This window comes from Sitophilus oryzae, unplaced genomic scaffold (genome assembly GCF_002938485.1).
Source record: "Sitophilus oryzae breed Bouriz unplaced genomic scaffold, Soryzae_2.0 scaffold_172_pilon_pilon, whole genome shotgun sequence".
Lineage (NCBI taxonomy): Eukaryota > Metazoa > Arthropoda > Insecta > Coleoptera > Curculionidae > Sitophilus > Sitophilus oryzae.
In genome coordinates, this window is record NW_022146424.1 from 6,972,003 (window position 1) to 6,987,919 (window position 15,917).

General features: G+C 31.1%; 2 protein-coding genes across 2 annotated transcripts in view; one reads left to right on the top strand and one right to left on the bottom strand.

Moving 5' to 3' along the window:
- Positions 1-1,840: 1,840 nt before the first annotated feature.
- Positions 1,841-7,217, bottom strand: LOC115881564 (chromobox protein homolog 5-like). The gene is made up of 6 exons (XM_030899106.1): positions 7,046-7,217; positions 6,579-6,957; positions 6,196-6,356; positions 5,328-5,490; positions 5,030-5,236; positions 1,841-4,973 (listed from the first exon to the last, which is right to left on the bottom strand). Exons 2-6 carry the CDS (start codon positions 6,949-6,951, stop codon positions 4,816-4,818), a joined length of 1,062 nt encoding a protein of 353 aa, XP_030754966.1. The 5' UTR covers positions 6,952-6,957; positions 7,046-7,217; the 3' UTR covers positions 1,841-4,815.
- Positions 7,218-7,262: 45 nt separating this feature from the next.
- LOC115881544 (N-acetylglucosamine-6-sulfatase-like) overlaps positions 7,263-15,917 on the top strand; it is a 48,416-nt gene continuing 39,761 nt past the window's right edge. Inside the window, exons 1-7 of the mRNA XM_030899083.1 lie at positions 7,263-7,468; positions 7,527-7,817; positions 7,885-7,944; positions 8,031-8,237; positions 8,295-8,447; positions 9,353-9,526; positions 15,572-15,767. Coding sequence (XP_030754943.1) covers positions 7,677-7,817; positions 7,885-7,944; positions 8,031-8,237; positions 8,295-8,447; positions 9,353-9,526; positions 15,572-15,767 — 931 coding nt within the window. The 5' untranslated portion in view covers positions 7,263-7,468; positions 7,527-7,676. The remainder of the gene's footprint in view (positions 7,469-7,526; positions 7,818-7,884; positions 7,945-8,030; positions 8,238-8,294; positions 8,448-9,352; positions 9,527-15,571; positions 15,768-15,917) is intronic.

The window sequence follows — 15,917 nt, forward strand, 5'->3', positions numbered from 1 at the left end:
TGTATTTTAACTGTTTTGAAGAGTAATAACTTTTTGTCCATACCTGTATAAAACTACTGAGTGAAAATATATACATTGCCGCATTTTTTTACGTAAAAAATGTCTCTTGGCAAAAATCACTACGAGCAACCGTTCTCAAGATATTTAGAATGGGAAAAGTCAATAAATGTCATTATTGACAAAAAATAAACGTATTGAGTAGATAGTTATTTGACTAAAATGATAAATTTGGGAACTTTGTATTTTTTTAAATCAATCATAAATTTTTCTTCGAAAAAATGATGATAAAACAATTTCTATTGAACTTTTGGCGCCAAAACATTTGAAATGTATGCTTTCACTATAATAACTATGTTTAATTTATGTCAATGACGACAGGTATTTATATTTCGATTCCAAATATCTCGAGAACCATTACTCGTGGCGATTTTTACCAAGAGACTTTTTTTACGTAAAAAACGTTATAAATGTATATTTTTTTACTCAGTAGTTTTACACAGGTACGGACGATAAGTTATTACTTTTCAAACCAATTAAAAACTATGTAGGTGGCGCCATCTACAAGTAGGAGTTATATTGACATCAAAATCAAATTTCTCATGTCAAAAAACTTCCAGACACCAATTTTCATCCAAATATTGACGTTACTTCAGAAATTATTTGGAAAAAATAAAAATGCAACTTCAACACCTTATAGGACATACATTTATACGAACTTTTTTACTAATTTTTATCTGCAGAATATGCTGCCGAAGTTTCCGGAATACAGTTAGGACCACCCTGTATATGAAACTCAGTCTCATTTATAATGTTTTAATATAAAATTGAAAAAGTATAACAGAATGGAGTGTCTGTTGCAGAGACAATTTTAGGAAACATTTTTAAAATGAATTACTTCTTTAATTGTCACCACTATTTTTATTAAAGTCATTGTACAGAATGTCTGTACTGAGTGTAATGTCGATTAAATCTACTTAAAGGTGATAGGCAGGGTTTAGTATCACACGGTTTATAAATTTTAATAAACTATTTATTTTTTGGTGTAGAAATTATTGATGTTTATTCACAAACAAGTGTTGTCTGTGAATGTTATCGAAAAACAAAATAATATAGTTTGTAAAAATTGTTTCTCTGATATTCGAAATTCTAAAAATATTTCTGAAGTTAGGTTAGCTTAAAACATATGTTTCGAATGAGCGCAAGCGCTTCCTAGGATATTCCTCAGACAAATAGATACATGAAGGTCTTCAGGTCTTCCCTATATTAGGTGAAGTCCAAGAGAGTTGTTCTTCACAGAATTTGATCATAACCTGAGGACACTTGACGTTGGCTTGTTTAGCAGGTACTAGGTCTGCCTCGTCTGTGCCAACCCATTCCATTAGAAATATTAAAGGGCCTGAAATTGAATAAAAACATAAGGCTTTGTTTATAATCAAAGAAGTATTATTCTACCAGTACTATCTGTAGCACCATTTCCTTAAGTTCTTATGGTTAAGGGCGGATTTACCCAATTCCTTAATTGCTATTCCTTAATTCTTATTTCTTATTCGCTAAATTATAAAAAGATAAAATACGTGTTATGCAGTTAGTTTGCTTATACAATGTCTTAATCCTTAATTCTTAACCACGGTTCGTAATTCTTTATTTTGAAAGTTCCCAACTTTTAACTTTTTAGCGATTACGAATTAGCGATTAAGGAAAACGTGTAGATGCGCATGCGTGAAATTTTGAAATGTTAATTTTGTGTGTATTTTGTGAACTGTTGTTCGTCCCATTCAAAGGAAGGCATGTCTTGTATTAGAGTTCCAAAATTGCCTTCCATGTCCTTTCTTCTATTCATGGGGCGAACCCCAAATCGCCTACAACCTCGGTGGCGATCCACGAGAGTAGCGACACAACAAGCCATGGTTATAAACAAACCCGAAAGTGCTACAATTTTTTGTATGGACTTCATTGCACACAATAGCACAACGAAATAAAAACGATTTGATTTGATCTACTAGTGTCAGTTTTAAGAATTAAGAAATATGGATTAAGACATTGGATAACTGTCTCTAAAAAAATAAGGGATAAAGAATTGTGTATTAAGAATTACAAATTAGAGACTAAGAAATAAGAATTAAGGAATAGCAATTAAGGAATTGGGTAAATCCGCCCTAACTCTTTATAGGGTTAATGTTAAGGGTAAGGTTAGGATTGATACAAGTATGAATCCACCATAACTGTTCCGGTTAAACACAAAATATCAACTCATAAAAATCAAAGTCGTATATTGAGTACACTACATAACCCACCTGTCTTCAATCAGTGTGTGTTGTTACTTTCATTCTTTGTGTTACCATACACAGTGTCAAATATCAAAATGCGAAACGCTCTTGATTCATTATATGTCATAATTTGAGCTAATTAAGCCTATATACCTTTAGTAGTTTTAGTTGATCTTTTTTTATGAGATGTGTTATTAAAACTAATGGAGGCGGCATTAAAGTTCGATGTGCACGAAAATCGTTTGCTTGAGGGATCCATTCATCGAAGAAAATTGAAAGAATGTTGCAATAGTGTTAAATTGTTAATGGAGAAGGTTGGTTGTAAAACAACAATCTTTTGATCTTTTTTTACTGAAGTGCTAGACTTTTTCTAGGTATTTGCATTTTAAAATTAACCATGGTATAGACCATATACTGTTGAGACATAATAATACCTAAAAAGAAGTTTCATGTTTCATACTTCCCAGATTTAGAATTGTGTTGTCACTTTTCTTAATATTTAGTTCTCTATAGTTTTATTACCTAACCTTCTCTTGAATGAATTATTGGCTGCAATTATGTATACTATTTAGAAGATTTTTGTAGACTTGTATTTGATACTGATTTTTTGGAAAACTTTTGAGGAGTTTGCGGTTAGACGGTAGGAAAAATTGACTGGTTGCGGTCCGCTGTCTTTTCTGGAAAAAAATGCATTGTTTTTTTTGAGAATGATGTGCCTTTATCCGTAAATTAGTAAAAGACAGTGGATTATTAAATTAATGTTAAAATAAGACTGGTTGGTAAAAAAGAGATTTTGAATGACATTAATAATATTGTAACATTGCTGGGTTAAGGAGACGCCCTCTGCAAAATATGTACTGGAATTGTGTGATTCAGCGAGTTTTTATAATACTTTTTAATGAGAAAGTAATATTAGAGCATGTAAATCAAGTGCAAATAACTCCTTAATATTCGTTTTTTGTTTTATCATTAATAAAGCGTACTGTTTGATCATAAAGAAATATTTTTCGTGAGCTACAAAGTCACGTTTTGATTTCAACTGATATCTCGTGTCAGATTTTTGTTTTACTGACATAAAATTAGAACATTTGAAATTAAAACACGATTTCGTATTGAACTTAATTTTATTTCTTTATAATCAGGCGGTAGTTGTATATTTACTAGTCGGATGATATAGAAGTTCTGTCTAATTTTATGCTGTTTGAAGATTTTTCTTGTAATAAAAAATGTTCACGTTTATTTATTTCTTTTAATCAATAAATTAGTAATGTAAAAAAGACAATTAAAAAAGTTATAATAACTCTTTTAATGTGTTTAAATAAAAAAAATACAACTATTTTTCATTATGCAACCCCTAAAATATCAGTGTAAATAGGTACTAACAAAATATTGAAGGTACTTGTTTTCTTGTACATGTTCAGAATTTTATAAGAAAAAGGTGAATTATGAATTTCTCACTATTTGTATATTTTTTCTAGTTTTAAAGCTAGAGTGGCTATAACAAGGAGGTGATATACAATGTGGTGTATTTTATATTATTTTTAAGAGTTCACGTAAGTAACAGTTCCTTCAACAGCCGTAAGTTGGTAAAAAAGCTTCTTTAGAATTGTTTGTTTCGTATTTTATTTCAAGACCCTCAGCACTGTTGTCGCTTAATAAAATATATAAAATTACCTTAAAACATCATAATCACGAGTATGTGCAGTTATATTAAAGGCGCATTTTATTGAGACGAAAAATTTAATGTAAAATTAAGTATTAATAAAACTGCACAGTTGTGATATATAAAAATATTTAAATTTATTTCCAAACTTTTAAAGCCGGATTTATATTGCAAAACTTCGCGTCAAATTGCCTTGGAAATGACAGTTGATGGCACTCATAATTTTATACATAAAATGAGATTTCCAAACTAACTCTGACGATCTAGTTTTTTTCTGGTTTCTTCATCATACCTGTACTCAAGTTAAACATTTTTTTGCAACTGTAAATCAGGCATAACTGTAATCTGTAACTTTTTGACGCTGACTATCAAATGGTATATTTTTTTGAGGTAGTTGGAAAATTGTATTTTCATGCAGGGCATTAAAAAGGGTTAACAAAAAAGCTTTTTTATTATTGTAATAAGTCAATTTTTGTTTTGTGAAAAACTGGGAAACCTGTTAACGTCTAAATAGTGCATTTACATTTTAGAGTACTTTGTAGGGTTATGATGATTGTACTTTCTAATTTTAGTTGCAAAATAAAAAAACATATTTAAGTAAGAACTTGGCTTTTTATTAAACCGTTAATAATAAAAAGAAGTCAGTCAGGTTCCTACAGTATATCTACTTAGAAAATTCATAAAATTATAAAAAGTTACATACATGACACAATTAAATGGTATCATACCAGTTTTACAATAACAAATTTTATTTAGAATAAAATGACTGACATACAAAAAAAGAATAAAATTTGTTGACTTAAAAAATATCAGCCAGCACTATATTTTACACATTAAACAGATTAAAACTATCATTTGAGCGAACGTGAATATTTAAAAATCTTATCAATTCTTCTCTTCAGACCCTATATTAGGTGAAGTCCATGACAGTCGTTCTTCATAGAATTTGATCACAACCTGAGGACATTTTACGTTAGCTTGTTTAGCAGGTACTAGATCTGCCTCGTCAGTGCCAACCCATTTCATTAGAAACATTAAAGGACCTGAAATTGAAAAAAAGAACATAGCTTTGTTTATGAACAAACAAGAATTATTCTACCAGAACTATCTGTAGCACCAATTATTTTTTCTGGTTCCAAACCCCTATCGAAACCGTGTAACTTCTTTTCTTCTACTTTTCCCTTTTTTACTGGTTTTGATTCAGGCGTGGGAGTGCTAGTACTCTTTCGTTTCTTGTTTCTTTCAGCTTCTTTAGTTGCTCTATCGGTTTCAAAAGCTTTTATTAAACTAGGACAATCTAAATTGCCTAAAATGAACCATATCGCCAATAATAACACATAAGCAAATAGGCATAAAAGACGAATTTGATGAGTTGTTTACTAACAAAAACAACTTACTTTCGGGTTCCCAAGTATTATCTTTGTCGTCATAACCTATCCACTTTAATAAATATTCTTTTACTCCGTTTTTAATTCGACAATCGATTATTTTCTCAACAACATATTCTTCTGTAGGTTCCTCAGAATCTGGACTTGACGAAGTTTTTTTGGAAGTCATTTTTTATATTTGTTGTTTGGTAAACCAAACGCCGACAAATTCAGCGGGAAAATCAATATGGAGATGGAGAGATATTGATATATGATTGATAGCCACAGAACAATGATAATGTCTGACGTCTGACCTCTCCACAGAATAAAAATCTATATAAATTATATATGATAAAATATGATCGATGAGGAATGGCGAAAAAAAACAAATGTAGCCAATCAAAATCAGGAAAAATCACCACTTTTGAAATATACTGAATTTTAATGCATGATTGAATTAAAACCAGAGTACAACTTAAAATAAATAAATAGGCATTTATTGTATATTACGAACAAGAAAAAAATATTCTAGAAACAAACTAAAATTTAGCTTTATTTTTGTCTTATTTTTTTTACAAAAATTTACAATTTTGTTGAATTTCTTACTTATAACTTATAATTAAACATAAATCTAAAAATATCGTAAATAGAAACCACGTTAACACGATTTATGTGCCACATTATTCAACATTCTTTTTTATCAGAATTATTATCAAGACTAAGTATAAGGATAAAATCTTATAAAATGATTTATTATAGAATATTAAAAAAAATATTACACGGAGAATAATATTACACATAAGTAATGTTGAAAAATAATATTAAACACACAAAACTATACTGGAAAAGAGAAAATAGAAAATTATTTTCACAATTTTAATTAGCCATCAGTATTTTAATTTTCTTTATTTTCAATTCTGTTTTGCGGGGGTGGGTGCCATTTGAGTCGTCCTTCATAAAACTTGATGACAACTTGTGGACATTTAATATTGGCCTGTTTTGCTGGGACAAGATCAGCCTCATCTGTACCGTGCCACTTCATTAAAAACATTAGTTGGCCTGAAACAAATAACTCTTGTTATCAAAATTAAACATCAATGTTATAAACTTAAATAATGCACAAACATTTTTTGATCAAACCTGCTATTGTATTGTATTATCACATTGTATAAAAAAAAACAAAGAACTAAAATAAACTGATTTAGGTAGATGTATGTTTTTTCCTCTACATATCTTTTAAATAGTTCTACTGATTTTGTAAATATTTGATTAATTTATTACCTGGACTATCTGTGGCTCCAATAATTGTATCGGGTTCCAAACCCCTATCAAAACCCAAACTCTTTTTCTCATCAGTTTTTCTTCGTTTAGTAACCTTTGTTTCACTTTCTGAACTTTGTTTCCTTTTTGCTTCAGGCTCCTTTGGCTTTTTCGCCTTTTCAGCTTCGTAAGCCGCAATTAATCCAGGGCAATCCAAGTTTTCCTCGGGTTCCCATGTATTATCTTTATCATCATAGCCAATCCATTTTAAATAGTATTCTTTTATCCCATGGTCGTTAATTCTACTATCAATGATTTTCTCTACGACATATTCCTCGGGAGCTGGAACAACAGGTTCCGCTGGTGGTGGGACAGGGCTACTTCTTTTACTCATTTTGGGCTAAAAAAACAACACTTTGTAATGCTATAAACTCAGTTGTAAGAGAGTGCAACTGTTCAATCCTACATTCGTGATATGCTTAACGTACCTCGATATTAGAATATTAAAAAATCGCACAAAAAGAATCACCAAGAATAATTGTTAAAAAAGCAAGGGAAAAAGTCCAAACCACAGGTCCAAACCAACCCAAAATTCTTCAGCACGAGCAAACTCACAAAACAAGAAGGAAGCCAATATTTTAATTTAAAATGCCGGCTTAAGAGGTCACTGATGTGATTAATTTTATGTTTACCTCTCTATATTTTGATTTACGCATCGACCGATAGATGTCGCCAGCTGATTTCCGGCATTAATTTTGCTGCAAATTTATTCCAAAAAGGCCTTTTTGTAAAAAATTGAAGCCTTTTAATTTCTTCACAAGAATAATATAAAAACATCAACATCCTAAAATGACCAAACAAGGTGGAATTGTATCATTTATTAAAGGACTTTACTACGACGAATTTAAGTGGTATGTAAGAGAAAACAACTATTAAGTAAGGTTAAGTAAGATTGATTTTTTTGTGTAGGGCTTTAGTAAAAAGCATTGGAATATTCGCTCTTGGGATAAGAATAGCTCAAGAATGCCAGGGAATTGAACTTGTACCGTCGCAGTCTTAAAGTTAATGTAGTTTTATTGTAAATATTCTATGTAGTTTAAATTAAAGGTGTTCACCAATATGGCTAAAAGTGTTTTTATTATATTAACAAGAACATTAGTGTTCTTTCTTACTTTTCAAAAATGCATTTATAGTGATCGTGTTTCTCCAAATTTTATATATATTTTAACTGATGATCAGGATTTAATGTTAAATGGGTTGGTAAGTACAACTACAAAAAGTCTAACAATATATTTACCTACATATTCTATATCTGTAAACATTTTAGATGGCAATGAAGAAATCCTTAAGTCTTATAGCTGATAAGGGCAAGTTCTTTTTAAATGCGGTAAGATACTTAACATTTCTTTTCAATAGAAATTTTGATCTCTAGAATCGGAACTTCTAAAAATTATGAAATAATATTATTTTCAGTTTGTGAATACACCTTTATGTTGTCCAAGCAGAAGTACTATATTGACAGGAATGTATCCGCACAATTTGGGAGTAGTCAATAATTCTCTGTCAGGAAATTGCTCGAGTGAATTTTGGCAACGTCATTTTGAACCATATTCAGTAGCAGCTATTTTAAAAAATAAAGCTAATTATACTACATTTTATGCTGGAAAGTACTTAAACCAAGTATACTATATTAAGATTTTGTTGTATCTTAATATTAACGCTTTGTTTAATTTTTAGTATGGTTCTAAATTTGCTGGTGGTACTGGCCATGTACCTAAAGGTTATGATTGGTGGATAGGATTAAAAGGAAATTCCAAGTATTACAACTATACTTTATCAGTAAATGGTACCACCTTACCCATAAGGAATTTGTACTTAACTGATTTATTGGTATACATTTTTATTTTAATAGCTAATAAACACTTTATGAGTCATAACTGGTATTAAGAACTGGTATTTATATTTTCTGGCTACTTGTAATAAATGTTTATCTCTAGAATCTTATAGCCATATATTTATTTTATTTTTATTACTATTTAATTTTAGATTATTTGGTTACGAGTTCTTTTTATTTAATGACGTCCTATTATCATTTTTAACTAAATTTAAATTTATTATTGGATTTGAAGTAATTTGATTTCATATACAGGGTCCGGCAATAGCGCATCGGGTCTCTGTTGCTCCTATAATAAAAAAAATTGTGTGCCGACCTAAAGTATGTATTAGGATGTATTTCTGGAAAATATTTTAACTGCTACAGGGTTGCTCACAAAAGTGTGAGTGGATCGCAATGATTTTTTTAAAATCAAAGACCCCTGTATATTAAGGCATTTTTGGCTCTCTGTCTTATCATCTTAGGATTATGTAAAGTGATCAGAAAGGAAGCCAAAAATGCACTAATATACAGGGTGTTTAAATTAAAAAAAATCATCTCGATCTACTCACACTTTTTTGAGTCACCGTAGAAGTTAAAATATTTTCCTGAAAGATATCCTAATACATACTATAGGTTTGCTCTTATACAACATTTCTAAGTTTGTTATTATAGGAGCTACAGGTGCCTGATGCACTATTGCCGAACCTTGTATAAAATTAATAGATTAAAAATTGATTAATTACATTGTTTTGTAGTAGTTTACCGTCATTCATTTAATATACAGGGCGAGTCAATGATAATGGAAAGTTGTATCATATAAGAGAACAAGATACTTTTTATATAAAATATTCTAAAACTAGATTTATTCAGAAATCTCGGAACTCCATTGCTTTAATAAAACCAATATCTAATTTTGTAGGCCAATTACAGTTTGAGTTTTTTAAATCAAAAGTCAATAGTTGACAAGCCATTTTTCATGATGGTAGCTCCACCTGCTAGTCATGCACCGTTTATACCTCCCAAGAGGTATATCAATAAGTTTCCAACTGTTGGTGTTGTGACTAACCCTTCTTTCAACTATACACCAACTAATGTAAGTTCCAATCGTATTTATCATTTAAACTCTTAAAACTATGTACAGGGTGGATCAAATTCGACGCTTTTAAAGGGAAACACCCTTTTCTATAGGAGATAGACGAAAACTAATGTCTGTGTCTGAAGCTCAATTTTTATCAAAAACATGATGGTGAAAACCGCACGTCAATATCTGTTACCGTTTATGAGTTACGGGGTGTTTTTAAAAAATGTGCATTTTTAACAAATCACTATAACTTTTTTGGTATGGAAAATGTTGTATTTTTATGAAAACATTTTCAAAGTACCTTTTTACGTAGAATTTAATGGTTTAAGTATATTTTTATAATTAATAATTTAAGAATTATCAACAGAAAATTTGATTTTTTATGTTGGACACCCTGTATATTTTTAATTCATTGAAAATAATTTAAAATTACCTTTGCAAAAATATAACACACTTGATATTTTGCTCGATTCCTCTTCGATATATATAGTTTTTAAAAATTCGTCCACTTTGAATAAGTAGGCTTTGAACCGTGTCGGCTGTAATGCAAAAAAAATCGCAGTTCTGAGCAGCAATTAAAACGAAAATAATATTTGCAATGAGAGATTTAGAATTTTATAACAATTTAAACTATATTTAACAACATCAACACATTTAAACTATATCTAATAATAATGAAAATTAATAGCAAACCAAAACATGAGATTTTGCTACAGGTGTTCGACATGTCGACCGTCTTCTGTTATTGACAGACGGGACCGTTTTTGAACATTTCTCGCGGAATTCATTAACTCAATGTGGGTGAAAGATACCTTCACATAACCGCTAAGTACTTCTAATTCTTGTCTAGATTAGGTAATTTAAAAAAAAAGAACCTTTATTCTTTCGCAAAGATAAAAATCCATAGACACTAAGTCCGGCGGCCTCGACGGCCAACGGCTGGGATCTTGGTTAGCTAATCAATTATTCACGAAATTAGCTGCAAAAGTTAGCTGATAATCGGCGTTCTGAGGCGGTGCCTCGTCTTGCTCGAAAATATGTTTTCTAGTTCCGTTAAGGGCAGATTATCAATAAGGCGTCCACGGCCTACTAGTTAAAAGTAGCGAACTTTTAAAAATTCCGTATTTCGAAGGGGATTATAACAAAATATCAAGTGGTGCTATATTTTTGGAAAGGTAATTTTAAGTTCTTTTCATTTAATTAAAAATGTACAGGGCGTTTCAAATAATAAATATTTTTTTCTGTGGACGTAACAAGGCGCTTTGGAAATCTTTTCATAAAAATAGAAAATTTTCCATACCTAGCAAAAAAGTTACAGCCTTATGTGCAGTTTTTACCATCATGCTTTTGATAAAAATTGAGCTCCAGACACCGATATTAGTTTTCGTCTATCTCCTATTATAGAAAAGGGTGTTTCCCTTTAAAAGCGTCGAATTTGACTCACCCTTTACAGAGTCTGGCAATAGTGCATCTGGCATCTGTAGCTCCTTGAATAAAAAAACTTGGGAATTTTGTTTAGGTGCAAACCTAAAGTATGTACTAGGATGTATTTCAGGAAAATATTTTAACTTCTATAGTGCAGCTCAAAAAAGTGTGAGTGGATCGGGATGATTTTTTTAAATTGAACACCCTGTATATTATTGCATTTTTGGGTTCCTTTCAGATCACTTTACATAGTCCTAAGATATGAGTAAATATATGTATTTCGATAGTTTTAGGGATATTAAATAAATAAAAAAAAATATATTTTTGAGCCTTTTTTAAAAAATTATTAAAAATTCAAGAACTGTCAAACTTGCTAAAATATAAAAGTTTTTTTTAATGGAATAACCTGTGTATTATTTTTTCAATAGACCAAGAATTAAAAAAGGAACAGTTTTTGTATTTAGAGTATTTCATAATTTTTAACGGTTTCGCAGATATTCGCGGTAGTATATGGCATTTTCCACAGTAAATTTTTATCACAGCCCTTAATATTTTTTCTCTCGTATTTTACTGTTGAAAGGAGCCATATGAAATAATACTGCGTGTATCTGTGAAACCATTAAACATTTTGAATTATTTTAAATACAAAAAATGTTTATTTTTTAATTCTCCATCTAATAGAAAAATAATATACAGTTGTTAAAAAAAACTATTTTATTAAGTTAGAATTTTGAACACCCTGTACGATTTAAGATTACAATATTTATAGCAAAGTAAATAGTCTAAAGTAAATACCTAATATAGTTTTGATTTCAGGACAGGTTCTTGTATCTGTAATAATTTTTTAAGGAAAATTGAAAAACATATATTTTTATTTATTTATTAATATCTCTGGTAGTATAATAGTATATTATTCAACGAGCATATAATGGTGGCTGTTATTCACGCGGATGAAGTTTGTATTATTCATAAATCATCCAAGTGAATAACAGCCATTATATGCGAGTAGAATACTATACCACAGATTAGGTATACTATATGTATACAGATAAAAATATTATCCGTAATTCGTGATGCGAAAATTGTTTTTTATGACGATGTGCAAGCGAGTAAAATTTTCTGTGCGCAAAAATAAACTCGCGTAAAATAACAATAAACATCGTAATAAAGAGATATCGCTAAACCGAATAGCGTGTGCATGGACGTTAATAAGGCCAGGTGTTATTTCCTTTACGTGGGGTGGTATTAACTCTTTTCATTTATAGTTATCGGATCGGAAAGAATTCTGTTCGCGTCGCGTCCGCTATTTAAACTTAACCTGACTTTGAATTTAAAACTTTGAAATTGTTTTGTTTACTAGGTATTTTAAAACTAAAGGGCTAAAGTGCTTATTTCCAGTGCTTTATTGTTCAACGTCTGCCAGTGGGTTTAGGGCAACAAGCAACAAATTCTCCTAGAAGGGCTAAGTCGTCATCTGCTGTAAACCTAAGCCTCTTTATAGGTTCTTTAATATTGGAAGAGGTGGAATCCATATTTTGGGCCATATTTATTTAATTAAAACTAATCCCAGCTAATTAAATATTAAATTACCTAATAAAACTAAAGTAATAATTCAAAACAATTCAACATAACCTAAAATAAAAGATCTCGCCGGCCGGCCCCGGTTGTCAAATACCCGCACATGCCCATTTAAGCAATTTTTAATTTTTTTTTGTTATTTAGAAATAGCGCCTGGTGTAATTGATCCGCAAATTACGTCAGGCGGTAACTTTATTAGCGGGTGTTGCGTTAAAAATTGACTCGCGCATATCGTAACCATGATAAGGTACGCGTAAATACTGCATGACGTTATTCGGTTTTCCGATATCTCTCTAATAACTGTGCCGGTCAGGCGCTGTGCACAATTTTAGAGGTCATAAGTGGGCGTGCTATGTGCGCAAACTAGTAACCTAACTAGTGCCCGATTCCGAAAATTGGAACCACGAAAAACAATAAAGAAAAAACAAAGTTTATAATGTGTATAATCTGTGACTATACTTTATCCAGGACTATCAAAAAAATTTAGATAATATTAATATAAGTTTTTATTTTTAATGTCAAAAAGATATCCACAACAGCGCGACAACGCAACGTGACGTGGCATTTCACTGCTTTCATAGCCACCTTTGTTTTTTATTTTGTGCGTACAATCGCATCCCAAGCCGGTTTGGATCGAGCACAGCTCTTGTTTGGAGTTTGGATCGAGACATCCGTGGAAGCGGTGAATAATGAAACCATTATTCACTAGTGAATAATGAATATTATTATTATTTCATAAACTCATGTGTAATAATCAAATTAAAGGCGAGTCGTGGATAAAAATATATTTACTCATTTCTTAGGATTATGTAAAGTGATCAGAAAGGAATCCAAAAATGCTATAATACATAAAGTCTTCCATTAAAAAAAAAATCATCCCGATTCACTCATACTTTTTTCAGCCACCCTATAGAAGTTAAAATATTTTCCTGAAATATATCCTCGTACATAGGTTTGCACTTAAACCAAATTCGCAAGTTTTTTTATTCTACGTAGGAACTATAAATGTCCGACGCACTATTGTCGCACTCTGTATAAAGTTTGTCCAACCAGCCAGGGTCAGAGAAAATTACTACAGACGACAAAAAATGACAGAAAATAAATTTTCCTATCAATTAAAATGACACACATAACTGTTAATGTCATAAATCCTCTCGTTGGACAGACTATAGTTAATATTTTGTCTTCCATCAGGCCAATCAGTACTATCAGTAGTGATGTTGATCTTCGTTACTTTTGATTACTCATTACTAATCGTTACTCGAATACTAAGTAATTTCAAATATCCGTTACTTTGATTATTATGATTACTTTTTACTGATTTTGGTATTGCTGTCAATTTTGTCAACTGCTGCCAACCTTTGTGTCTAATTTCACCTGCTTAAGGGACATATTTTGAAAAATAGATTCTTAGTACCCACGTTTTTCAATTTACGTTGCCTAAGGAACTTCTACGCAAAATTTCATACTTCTAAAACCTATTTAAACAAATTTTTGAGACAACTTTCACCCCTTATTTCACCCTCTTAGGAGGTGAGTTTCCAAAAAAATCGCTTCTAAGTACTCACTTTCGTGACTTAAGAAACCTCTATACAAAATATTATATCCCTAGGACTAATTTAAACAAATATATAAACAAAATTTCGCAACTAGTTTTACCCCCTTATTTATGTGTGAATTTCCAGAAATAGCTCCTCAGTGCTCAATTACGTCACCTAAGAAACCTCTGTGCAAAATGTAAAAGTATGACATTTTAGCATTTATGAAGCGATTTTAATAAATTTTTGTACAAACTTTTACCCCTAACTTTACCCTCGTAGGGTATAAATTTCCAAAAATCGAGTATCCACTTTCGCCACAATCTCTGTGCAAAATTTTATACTCCTACGACAAATTTAAAAAAATCTACAAACTTCCACCCCTAGTTTCGGTAGTTTCACCCCCTTAAAGAATTTTCGAAAATCGCTTCTTAGTGTTCAATTATGCCGCTTAAGAGACCTCTGTGCAAAATTTCGTACTCCTAGAACAGATTCTAACAACTTTTTATGCAACCTTCTATCCCTAATTTCGACCCCTTAGCGACCGAATTTCCAAAAATCCCTTCTTAGTGCTCACTTACATCACTTAAGTAATACATTTGCCAAATTTCGTGTTTCTATGTCAAGCAGTTTCGGCTGTGCATTATAGGACAGATTTATATCTAGGACAAAACTTTTATACCTACAAATTAACCCCCTAATTTCATTCCCTCAGAGTAGAGCTTATTTACGCCACCCAAGGAGCGTCCCTGCAAAATTTCATACTCATACAGATTTTAAATTTTTTATACCTACAATATTAACCCCCTAATTTTTACCCCTTAGCGGCCGAATTTCCAAAAATCCCTTCTTAGTGCTCACATACGTCACTTAAGGAACTCATTTGCCAAATTTCGTGTTTCTATGTCGAGCAGTTTCGGCTGTGCATTATTATTATCATTATTATTATTATATTTTCACAGAATTCGCATTTGATTACATTTACAATTATACGTCTTAGATATACGTGTAAATACCGACCCATGATAAATTAAATCGTAATTAAATACTACGAAGCAATTTTCGTAAATTCGACCTTTAAGGGTAAGGGGGTGAACAAAAATAGGGGTGGAAGTTTAACTTTTTATAGTATTTATCATTATTTCGTTTATTGTATCGTACTTATACGTATACCTAATATGCTTAGTATTGTATCGTAAATGCAATCAAATGCGTGTTCTATGAAAATATAATAGTCGTATTTGCCAAATACCTTAGACACTGTAATACGACCATTGTGTTTTTATAGAGTTCGCATTTGATAACATTTTTAAAATGCAATACTATACATATTACGTATAAGTACGACTCATGATAAATGCTAAATACTATAAGTAATAATAGTAATCAAAGTAACGATATGGTTTTAAATTCGGTACTCGTTACTTCGGGTATCGATGAGTAACGAGTAGTTTTTTTTTCAACATCTCTACCCATCAGTGATATTTAATTTTTACTTGACTTCAATTTTTTACAGAAACATTGGCTACTAAAAATGCCTCCACGTAGACTACCCACCAATATCACTATTCTGGATAACATTCAAAGAAGACGTTTGCAAACTCTTTTAGCCGTCGACGATATGATCGAAAGAATAGTTTTACAATTAAAAAAACTAAAAATCTTTCATAAAACCTACGTCATAATCAATTCGGACAACGGTTTTCATATAGGTAAGTACCTGCATATCCTATGTTACTATGAAATGACACACTTGCTCCAAATTTGTTGTCAGGTCAGTTTGGCCAACCCTGGGACAAACGCCAGCCCTACGAAGCTGACACCAGAGTGCCTTTGATTGTGAGTGGTCCGGGGGTTCCAAA